The 10,741-nt window shown below is 55.7% G+C and overlaps 2 protein-coding genes across 3 annotated transcripts; one reads left to right on the top strand and one right to left on the bottom strand.

Annotated features, from left to right (window-relative positions):
- Positions 1-386: 386 nt before the first annotated feature.
- Positions 387-6,149, bottom strand: RASL12 (RAS like family 12). Of its 2 annotated transcripts, XM_042875609.1 has the most exons (7): positions 5,812-6,149; positions 5,531-5,684; positions 4,222-4,338; positions 3,473-3,529; positions 2,190-2,263; positions 1,932-2,122; positions 387-1,596 (listed from the first exon to the last, which is right to left on the bottom strand). In XM_042875609.1, exons 2-7 carry the CDS (start codon positions 5,607-5,609, stop codon positions 1,230-1,232), a joined length of 885 nt encoding a protein of 294 aa, XP_042731543.1. In that variant the 5' UTR covers positions 5,610-5,684; positions 5,812-6,149; the 3' UTR covers positions 387-1,229. The 2 variants fall into 2 exon arrangements, with proteins under 2 accessions (XP_042731543.1, XP_042731544.1); XM_042875610.1 differs by lacking the exons at positions 5,531-5,684; positions 5,812-6,149 and adding an exon at positions 4,949-5,515.
- KBTBD13 (kelch repeat and BTB domain containing 13) lies at positions 5,881-7,741 on the top strand. Its single transcript, XM_042875606.1, has one exon. The coding sequence runs from the start codon at positions 6,014-6,016 to the stop codon at positions 7,394-7,396; it is 1,383 nt and encodes a 460-aa protein (XP_042731540.1). The 5' UTR covers positions 5,881-6,013; the 3' UTR covers positions 7,397-7,741.
- The last annotated feature ends 3,000 nt before the right edge of the window (positions 7,742-10,741 follow it).

The following is a 10,741-nucleotide window of genomic DNA, read 5'->3' as shown; positions in this document are numbered from 1 at the left end:
AAGAAAAGAAAAGAAAAGAAAAGAAAAGAAAAGAAAAGAAAAGAAAAGAAAAGAAAAGAAAAGAAAAGAAAAGAAAAGAAAAGAAAAGAAAAGAAAAGAAAAGAAAAGAAAAGAAAAGAAAAGAAAAGAAAAGAAAAGAAAAGAAAAGAAAAGAAAAGAAAAGAAAAGAAAAGAAAAGAAAAGACAAAAGAGCTGTGTCAGTAGAAGCAGCTCAGGTCTCAGAGGCAAACCTGTGCCTCCCCTCTGCAGCCTCCTCTGGCTGCTCTTTACGCCCCTCGCTCAGCTGCCGCCTGCTGGGATGGGAGGAGAGGTGGGGGCTCACAGTCAGCCAGGGCCCAGGCCCTCACCTGCAGACATGGAAACACTGACACTGAAGCAGGGGAATGTTTGTTCTTTTCAAAAGTTACCTTTATTAAAATATTTTCCAAAGTGCTCGATCAAAACCCTGTGCTGAATCTCTCTATATCACTGTAGTCGTATCTGTATGAATGTATGTACAAATCTGCACATGGTATCTTGCTCTGCGGATAGATGCGACTCTGGGGAGAAGCAGAACGTTCACCTCAAGAAACACGAGCACACAGCCCCGGGCCTTGGCATGGGCACAGCCTGCCTGTGGCACACAGCACTCTGCTGTAGGATCTGCTTCACACCCTTCACAGGGCACACATGGAGGCCGTGAAATAACTTAAGACATTTGGAAAAGACAACAGTTTTTTTTAAAGAAAAGCTTTTAAGAATGTGTTCTGGTCGATGAAGCATCTCTGCTTGCAAAACCTTTGAAAAGGAACATCATCCTGTAAAAAGTTGGTTAAAAAACCAGCTGTTTTGGTGTTCCTTACTTCAATGCACAGGGACCAGTTTCAGGGCACCTGAGGCCCGCAGTCACCTGTGACATTCTCCACATCTTTCTCATTTGGAGGAAAAAAATGAATTCTTCCTAGTTATTGCTTGGTGAGGGGACCCGTGAGACACAGGCGTCTCTGTGTTTGATGAAGGAGCAGTTCTCACTCCCTGGGCTCCCATCTGCCTGCTGGTGAGTTGGTCCCATTCACGCACGGAAGCCCGAGCAGCCATGCACAGCACAGCTCTCCAGCAATGCTTCTTGGCTCCAGGCGGAGCCCAAATCCACAGATGCATCACCCAGGCAGGGCTGTGCAGGGGTCAGTGGGATGAGGTCCCCATCCCCGGTGCTACCAGCCCCCTGCAGGACAGGGAAGGGATGCACCTCAAAATATCTTGAAACCTTTTAGCAAGGTGAGCGTGGGCGCTTTTCTTTTGCTCTGAGCTCGCGACGACTTGACAGTGACCAGCTTGGCCTGGGCCACCGAGGGGATCTCCTTGAGGTTGACAGTAGACAGAGTGTTGATGGTGCAGCTGGCCAGGCCATGCCGGGTGGCCACGGCCAGGCAGGGCTGCTCCTCGGCGACGAAGAGAGGCCGCAAGGCTGGGCTGTGCTCTGCCTCGCGCCGCAGCTCCCGCACCACCTGGTGGAAGACGTGCTGCACCGCCGCGAAGTCCTGGCACGCCGACACCTCGTAGAACAGGCACCCAAACTTGGTGGCCAGGGACATCCCTTCGGCTTTGGTCACCTGCCTGAGGAGAGCGGAGGGGCAATGGCATGGTCTCACTTGGTGCACTTGGCCCATTAGAAAGGGCTGAGGGGTTCTCTTGTTTTTGCAACGAGGGGACAACAAAAAAAGGCAAGTGAGGGTGTAGGATGTGGAGGTGATGACAGAACCCTTTGGAAAGGGGACAGGTCTTGAGAGCAGGACCACTGGTTGAGGACCAGTGGGATGAAGGCTCAGTTTGTCAAGGCCCCATAGCTACTCCAAGGCATCCCACCAAAGGCAGCAACGGGCTCCGAGCAAGCACACTGCCCCATTGGCAGTGGGGCCGTTTCCTACTGGGAAAAGAAGGGCGGTGGGTACCTGTACTGCTCCATGTCCAGCTTGTTGCCCAGCAGCAGCACTGGGCTCTGGCGCTGGCAGCCCCGCGCATGCCGGGCGAGGACATCAAGGTAGCGGCCACAGCCCTCAAAGCTCCTCCTGTTGTCAATGCTGTAGACAACGAGGAAGGCGTTGGCCCAGTGCAGGTAGCGCTCGCAGTTGACGGGGCCATCCTGAGGATGAGAGGAGAGGTGAGCGGGGCACCATGTCACTGTGGCACCGGCGCTGCCCGGCCCTCACCTGGTCGGCCGTGTCCATCACCTTCAGCAGCACGGGCTGCTGGTCCACCAGCTCCTCCGAGGTGTAGGTGTCCTCTGCAAGGCAAGGGTGGCTCTGAGGATGGGTTGTACGACCCCAGTGCCAGGCAAAGCCTGGCTGAGGTGTCATGGAAATAGCTCAGCCTCTGGTAAGGAGCATCCACTGCTGGGGGACACACTGGGCTCCTTCCAACAGCATCTTTTGGAAGGATGCAGTGGGGACAGGCCTGGCTGGGAGCTGCTTTTCTCCCACTGCATGCAGAAAGCAGGGTGGCATATTTATTCTTTCCACCTCCTGACTCCACTTGGCAAGAAATCGAGCTCCCACCTGCTCTGAACCACCCTAACCACAGCCTCCCTAACCTGACAGGGTTCATCTCCTTGAGGTTTAACCCCAGAATCTGCTGCATTTTTGCAAGCGGCGGCTGATTGCTCTCCACCCCCACCATGGGCTCCAGCATGGCCATCACCCCTGGCTCAGCCCTTATCTCAGTGCCACAACCCAGTGAGACATGGCAGTCAAGGGCTCAGCACAGGGCTGAGCGCCCATCACTCGGGCAAAAGCAGCAAGGCCTTGCTTTGGGAACCAGGAGGGCTCCTCCATCGGGGGATGCCTTCTGCCAGCTGCTCCTGGTGGGTGCCTTTCGGGGAGGTTTTGCTGTGGGAAGATGGCAGAGCCGCTGTGAAACTGAACAGAGGATTTTTCCTTCTTTCCTAGAAGCGATGAGGGGCTGGAGCCGCTTCCTGGACGGGCTCCATATCTCCCGAATGTCCCTGATAAATCATTTACAGCTCTTCACTGCAGACTGGAAACAAGCCCAGGAAAATAGTTATTAATTGCTCAAACAGGGTGGAAAAGAAACTGCCCAGAGCCACTCCACAGCACCACACGGTCCCCAGAGACACCTGCAGTGCAGCGCTGCTCATCTCAGCCAACATCCCAAAGAGGGATGGGGGGCCACACCTAAAGGAGGGCCACATCTGGAGAGGAGATGCAAGGAATGGCTGCTTCCTATGGGACGCGCCTGTTCTCACCGCTGTTTTGGGTTGAATTCGGCCCTTTTGACATTTCTCATGTCTTTTGGGTTTGTTTGTTTGTTTATTTGATGGGTTTTGTTTCCTTGTTTTGCTTTTTGGTGCCGTGTTGTTTTTTTTCCCCCCTTTTAGATGCCGTACTCGTGGGAAGTGTGGGAGATGGGAAGCAGAGCACACTGGGGACATGCAGGGAATTCTGGGGTGCAATAACTGGGGGGAGAAACGCCTTACCCAGGTTGGGGTCGTACTCGCTGATAAACCTCTTGGTGAGAAACTTCACTGTCAGCGCTGCAGGAGGTGGAGGAGGATGGCATGGTCACCCCACTGAGCAGCATGCTGTCACCTCCCATCCCACCACACCCCACCCGCAGGCAGCAGTGGGGCCATTCACCCCTCTCCCATCTGCCTTCCATCCCTTTGCCCAGCCCAAAAGCAACTTTTTTTCCCCCCAGATCCTGCCCACTTGTCCCATGGCTTTCCCAGGATTGCCTCTTACAAAGCGCTGTTGTTTTCTCCACCAAAAAGAAAGCCATTCTGGGCCAAACATCTACGATTTGATGATTTTTAGAGGCTTTCACCTCACCAGTGGGGCTCAGAGATGGCCTCTGGGGACCCACTTTTAGTGACCTGTGTGCTTCCTGCAGGACTCATGCAGAACGCAGCCCCAAATCACACAGGTGGAAACATTGCTGCTACCGAAAAGGTCCACAAATAGCCATTAATATAAATATACATCCATGGGAATCACATGCAAAACAAGCAAACGCAGCCACAGCCGTGCACATGACCCAGGGGGCTCTGGAACGATTGCAGAGGAACTTTTTCCTTTCCCAAACACACAAAACCCCATTATAGCAGGGATGCTGCCCGGCACCGGGGCAGGGATGCTGCAGTGGTGCCAATGCTGGAAGCAGGAGTGGTGCAGGCACCCGCGGCTCCCGAAAAGCCATACAGCAGCTGCGGCTCAGCGCTGCTCCCACCTGACTTTCCGGCCCCCCGGCAGCCCAGGATGGCCACGTTGCACTCTGCCACGGGGCTCTGCGGCGGTCGCTCGGTGCTGACCCGCGGTTTGCCGAACATCGAGGCCATCCTCGGTCCTGCGAGAGAGCGAAGCAACGATGGGGAACCCCATTTCTACCCGCACCCCAGAAAGAGAGAAAGCAGCGTCCCACCTGCCGCTGGGATGTTGGGCGCTCGGAGCTCACGGCGGTGCCGGGGAGCAGCGGCCCCAGTGCCGCTCGCAATGAATGAGGCAGGAGGAGGCGAGCGCTGCTCCCGCCGCTCGGGTCGCAGCCAAACTCCTTGTAAGGCAAGCTGCCGCACGGGGCCGGGCTGGACACGCGTCCCCGGCCACCCTACTGCCGTCCCTCTGCCTGCTTTGCCCCCGCAGCAGATTTGCAGAGAGACAACGGCTGGTATCGGCTCTGCGATGATCCCATGCGCCTTGCTGGGACCCCCCAATGGGCACGGACCCCCTAAATCCTCCCGTGCTGCTCAGCTGAGGACAGCGCGCTCAGTGCATTTCCCACCGGCACAGCGTGCTCCTATCTATCCCTGTGCGTTCCCTGCTCCTTCAATGCGCTTCAGCATGGATAACGTCTGGTGCCGGCAGGGTTGTTGGGGAGAAAACAAAGAAGCAAGCACAAAACCACCCTTTTTGCATCCAAAACGCAAAGAGAGGGAGAGCAGAGCACGGGCAGTACTCACCGCTGCCGACCGCCCCGAGCCATCAGCGCGATGGGATCCAAACCCGGGGAGGAGGTGGGAGCTGGAGGCAGCGTTGTCATGGAGATCACAGCGGTTGGGATGGGGCACCCAGATGGGGCTGGACGCGGCCCCCGCGGTCCGTGCACAGCCCCAATCCGGGGTGCGGGCGGTATCAGCAGCCGGGAGCGTGTGGAGGATATTTTTAAACCCTCCCAAAATAGTCTGTGAACGTGAAAGTCCCGGCAAACAGTTCCAAGGGGGGACGGGATCAACCCCCCGTGGAAGGAAGGACAGCCATTTGGGGACTGATTTCGGGGGGATGGCCACACGCCCCTGCTCTACACCCCCCTTTGGATGCAGGTGGAGAGTGATCCAAAGCAATCCGAAAGAAATCTTTCTTTTTTCCTTAAGCCATTACAGATCTGGGAAAGCTCTGCTTCCCAGCACAGGGCGCAGCAAAGCTTCACCCTTCTCCTGCACAGGGACCTTTTGGGGAGCACAGCACTGTCACCACTGGTGCCCCACTGCTGCTCTGACACTGCACCAGCACCGTCCCCACAGAGCACACACCGTGTTACTGACCGTTTACCAGGGATGGATTCTGCCCCCATTGCTCCTCCTGGGGGAACCCACAAAGGAGGGCTCTCCTGCCCTGGGCCATGCAAAGCTCCTTTCCCACGGCTGAGCTGAAGGCATGGAGATTTGCTCACATCCGTCCCCCACTGCGGCCGTACAACTAAGGGAAAAAATAGAGAAAAAATAGCACGGCCCTGTGCTCTTCCCAGCAGGGAGGGCAGCCACGTGCAGCCCGCCCTGTGATGCCCATGGCCTGTGGTGGGAAATGAGAAGGAGGATGCCCCAACCTGCCGGCAGCTCCACAGCCACCAGGGAACCTCGCTGTGCTTTGGGACGGAGCTGTGGAAGGGGCACGCTGCCCGGGGGCCGATCACGAGCCGGGCTATCTTTAGCTGAAAGGATTTAGGTTACAGCAAGCAGCCGCCGGGACGCAGGGCAGACACCCGAGGGTGGGCACAGCGAGGAGGGGCTGCCCCAGAGCCGGGCAGGATGAGCCCGGAGGATGAAGGTGCTCGGGCAGGGCCTTCGGGAAGGGTGCGGATCCGTGTGGAGGAGCAGTGCTTCTCGGTGGAGAAGGCGTTGCTGGTGGAGAGCAGCGAGTACTTCCGTGCCCTGTTCCGCTCGGGCATGAGGGAGAGCACGCAGGAGGAGATCAGGCTGGGCGGGCTGAGCGCTGCTGGATTCCTGGCCATGCTGCGTGTGCTGGCGGGCGAGCGGCCCGTGCTGGGCGGCGAGGAGACCTTCCGGGCGGTGGAGTGCGCGGCCTTCCTGCAGGTGAAGCCCTTGGCCAAGTACCTCATCCACTCCATCGACTCTGACAACTGCCTCCTGCTGTACCACGCCGCCGCCGTGTTCGGCCTCCTGGACCTCTTCCATTGTGCTGCGCTCTACATCCGGGACAGCTACGCCGAGCTGGAGGAGCACCTGGGCTGCCTGCCTGCTGACCTGCTGGCCTACGTGCAGGCCCTGCTGCCCAGCACCTTCGTGGCGGTGGGAGCCCACACGCCCACCTTTGAGTTCCTGGAGGATCTCTCCAGGACCATCTGCTACCTGGACGAGGAGAGCAACACGTGGAGGACGCTCTCCTGTCTGCCGCTGAGCGCCAGCACGTTCCTAGCCGGCATGGCGACCATGGACAACAAGATTTACATTGTGGGCGGCGTCTACGGGGCCAGCAAGCAGGTGGTGGAGAGCAGCTTCTGCTACGACGCCGACAGCGACGCCTGGAGCGAGTTCCCCAGCCCACACCAGCTGCGCTACGACGTCCGGCTGGTGGGCCACGAGGGCTGCCTTTATGCTATCGGCGGGGAGTACGAGAAGATCTCGCTCAAGTCTGTGGAGAGATACGACGTGGCCTCCAACACTTGGACGTTCATCTCCGATCTGCCGCAGCCGAGCTCGGCTGCACCCTGCGCCCAGGCCATGGGGCAGATCTTCGTCTGCTTGTGGAAGCCATTGGACACCACCGTCATCTATGAGTATGAGAGCCAGCAGGACGCGTGGCTTCCCGTCACCGAGCTCAAGCGGCACCAGAGCTACGGGCACTGCATGGTGGCCCACCGCGACAACCTCTACGTCATGCGCAACGGCCCCGGAGACGACTTCCTGCGCTGCGTCATCGACTGCTTCAACCTGAGGTCACGGCAGTGGACGGCTCTGCCCGGGCAGTTCATGAACAGCAAAGGAGCTCTCTTCACCGCCACCATCAAGGGAGACACGGTGTACACTGTCAACAAGATGCTGACGCAGCTCTACTCGGTGGAGGAGGAGGCCTGGAGGGTCAAGAAGGAGCGGGCAGGCTTCCCGCGCAGCGGCTCCCTGCAGACCTTCCTGCTGCGGCTGCCCCGGCGCAATCACGACGTCGCCACGTAGCCGGCCCCATCCCACCTTGGGGTGCTCTCCTTGCATATAGCCTCAGCTCTGTGCACAGCTCCCCTGGGCTCCTCTCCTCCTCTTGCCAAGGATACCCCACGTTGGACCCAGAGGTGACGAGGCACCCTGCGACAGGGGAAGGGGTGACAGGAACTGCTGGCACAGCAGCCTCGTGCAAAGTGCCACGACGGGCGAGCCTGCGGCACACAGGGCTTTGTGGCTTCTGCAGAGAACAGGCTCTGGAGAGATGCAGACATTTATTTGGACTGAAGGTGTGCAGCATAAAACCTGCTCTCTGCTCTAATGGTTCCTTATATCCTGGAATTAAAAGGAAAGCTGTAGAAAGCCCTGTGTCATTACTCTTCTCTTGTGTTCTTTTCTCCTCCTGAAGGAAAATGTCTCCTAACAGAGGACCCACATCAAGACCCGTTCCTGCCTGCTGAGTGTTTTCAGCTGCAGCAGCGTTCAGAGCTGCTCACACAGTTCCCAGGCAGTCCCAGGCTCCCCGGGGAGACATCGCCTGGGATGAGGGGACAAAGGGACACAGGAGGGGGGTGGAGGGCAAAGACCGCGAGGAGTTTATCTCCAAAAACCCACACAGGAGAAAGCTGTGGTCCAGAGTGAGCAGGTTCCTCCCTGGGAACCATCCATCATGCCCATGAGTGCAATAAACAGCCACCGTCTTCTCCAAGCCTGCCTGCCAGCTCCCAACAGACCCAAATGCTCTCATTTAATCCAAAGGATATTTTTAGGAGATGGCAAACTCGCAAAAATGAAAGGAGAGGAGAGAGCATCAGCAGGGCTGCATTCAGACTGTGCAGATGCCAGGCTGCCAAGTCTCCTTTGTGAACGGAGCTCTGCAGCCAGATAAGCTGTCTGTTGGGACTCAGCCCCATGATGCTGAAGGTTGTCCTCAGCACAGCTCCAGGCTTTGCCCAGGGGATGACTGGAGAAGGGCTGCCCTCATCCCCCTTGCCAAATCATAGAGTCATTACTCTTGGAAAAGACCTCTAAGATCATCATGTCCAGCCATCAGCCCATCCCCACCACGCCCACTGTGTCCCTAAATGCTTCATGCTGCTGTCCCTCAAGGGAGATGGGGACCAGGAGTCAACCTGGCAGCCACGCACTCATCAGAGCCCAAATAATGCCCAGCTGGGCTCCCATGCCCCAGGCTAGCTGTGCTCCTCGCATGAGGAGGGAAGGGAATACCAGCTGGATGCCTCAAATACTTCCACTGCTGACCCTCGCCAAGTTCTCAGCATTTTCAAAACAGAGAGCATTAGAGAAGAAAAAAATCAACCAAAACAGACAAGAAAACCCAAGCTTGCATCCATGACCTTATTTAAAACACAGTATGTGCCTGTCCCCATTTGCCCTCCAACCCTGCTTGGGACAGGGAAGTGGCAACCACAGCCCCAGCATCAACCCCAGTCCCAGGAGCAGCCCCACACTGGCTCCATCTGACAGGGTTGTGTTTTCCATCTGCCTCCACTGGCGCTGCTGTAACCTCATGCCTTACCCAGGGAGGAATTCAGAGGAGCTGCTGGCGCTCGCCAGGCACACTGCGAGCATAAATCCCATCAAGTCCAATCCACGCTCCCTTCCCAGATGAAGCCCATTAACATTTTATGCTGTCTTCTCCTAACTGGAAGCAGCACTCTGTTTTAAACCATGCTAAGTTGAACAACCGGCGTAAGGACTCCATCAATATAAAGTTCAAATAATTCTGTTACTCAAGTATTTATGGCGAGCTGCTGTAAGTAACCCAAGGCCATTTGACTTGGCAGCCTCTCCCATTCCTTCCAGCTCCAAAACCACCAAGCAGAAAAACTTCTACCCCACCTTTGTGCATCGTTTTTTCAACAGTGTGCAAGTTGGCAAAGATAACACTGCCAAAAATAGATTATTATGGTAGAACCACTGAGAAATCTGGTCTTAGAATCATAGAGTCAATCACCTGGGCCGGAAAAGACCTCCAAGATCATCCAGTCCAACTGTCCCCCTACCACCAACATCTCCCCACTAACCCATGTCCCTCAGTACAACATCTAAATGTTTCTTGAACACCTCCAGGGATGATGACTCCACCACCTCCCTGGGCAGCCCATTCCAGTGCCTGACCACTCTTGGAGAGATTGTTGCTAATGTCCAACCTGAAAGGAGGAGACAATGTAGCCCAAACTGCAAAGAAAATAGATTTGACTTCTACTTGGCGGTCTCGGCAGGTGCTGTTGAGTGTGGCATGGATGTTCCAAGAGAGGAGTAACGTGGTTGCATCTGTGTCACCAGACCGTGGTACAGACTGTAACGCAGAGGGAAGCAGAAAGATGTTGTTTGTACCTCTGCAAGCAGGGGAAAAAGTATGAGCCAGCATGAGAAGCTGTTCAGCCTTTGCACAGTGAGTGGGCAGGGTGCTGCCGATCTGTTGCAGCAGGATTCAGCACTTGGTGTTACGAACTGCCGGCATGAGAACACCACCATTATCTGCCCCTTCCAGTCTTAATGGTGTCCACTCTGCCAAAGACCACAGTTAGACCCAGTGCAGTCTATCTAATCATAGCTCAACCTTTTGCAAGTTTCTGTTGAAGGTGACATCATCTTGGCAAGGCTGAACGTAACAAAAAGCTGCCTGTAGAATGGACTTGCCTTATAAGGACCATATCAAAAATAAAAACTTGTATAACCAAGCAAGAGCTCTGCGGGAAAAGAAGAAATGGGTGCTCCAAGAAGAGCCTGGGAGCTTGCTGTGCAGATGGGCTCAGAAAGCACTGTGCTTTGGAGAAGGACGACTGCCCCATGTTGACTGATTTGGTGCAAGGAGGTCAGGACAAAGCCACTCCCCACGTTGGCACAGCATGGATGGATGGATCTGGATCTGCCCTGCCACCCCATGCCCCACTGACTGCAGTTCCCCTGTCCTTTTTACTAGCAGAATATCTCCCTTGGCCATCCAAGGGAGATGTTGACCACAACACTGGTGTAAAACACCCACTCTCAGGTATGGAAAGGTCAGTTCCAGGCCAAAATCTGGATGCACGTTGTCACTGTCACTCTGGCACTTGGCAAGGATGGAGGCAGCCATAGAGAGCTACACCTGTGTGCCTGTGTTTGGGAGTTGGACAGAGAGATGTGGAGCAGGAACACGCTGCATTAACTCAGCTGAACTGTATTGGGCAAGGAGACTGCTTGGAAGGACACCATGGAAAATGGTAACTACTTTGGGACTCATTAGGAGTTGTCTCTGCTAGGTTGAGCCAGTTGGCATTTCCATAGGAAAAGACATTAATACTTTTTATAAAAACCCCTCCGAGCATCTTTACTCAGATAAACTACATCTGTAGC

This window comes from Lagopus leucura, unplaced genomic scaffold, assembly GCF_019238085.1.
Source record: "Lagopus leucura isolate 7727_CA_CO unplaced genomic scaffold, USGS_WTPT01 Super-Scaffold_100015, whole genome shotgun sequence".
Taxonomy (NCBI): domain Eukaryota; kingdom Metazoa; phylum Chordata; class Aves; order Galliformes; family Phasianidae; genus Lagopus; species Lagopus leucura.
The sequence above is the reverse complement of the archived record's forward strand: the minus strand, read 5'-3'. Positions and strand labels throughout refer to the sequence as shown.

Excerpts from the sequence above, each read along its gene's own strand:
- KBTBD13 (XM_042875606.1), top strand. The coding sequence starts at position 6,014 with ATGAGCCCGGAGGATGAAGGTGCTCGGGCAGGGCCTTCGGGAAGGGTG.
- RASL12 (XM_042875609.1), bottom strand. The coding sequence starts at position 5,609 with ATGGCCCAGGGCAGGAGAGCCCTCCTTTGTGGGTTCCCCCAGGAGGAG. Across the intron at positions 2,264-3,472 it reads CGAGTACGACCCCAACCTGG|AGGACACCTACACCTCGGAG; the intron begins GTAAGGCGTTTC and ends CTTGCCTTGCAG. Across the intron at positions 1,597-1,931 it reads CTGGACATGGAGCAGTACAG|GCAGGTGACCAAAGCCGAAG; the intron begins GTACCCACCGCC and ends CGCTCTCCTCAG.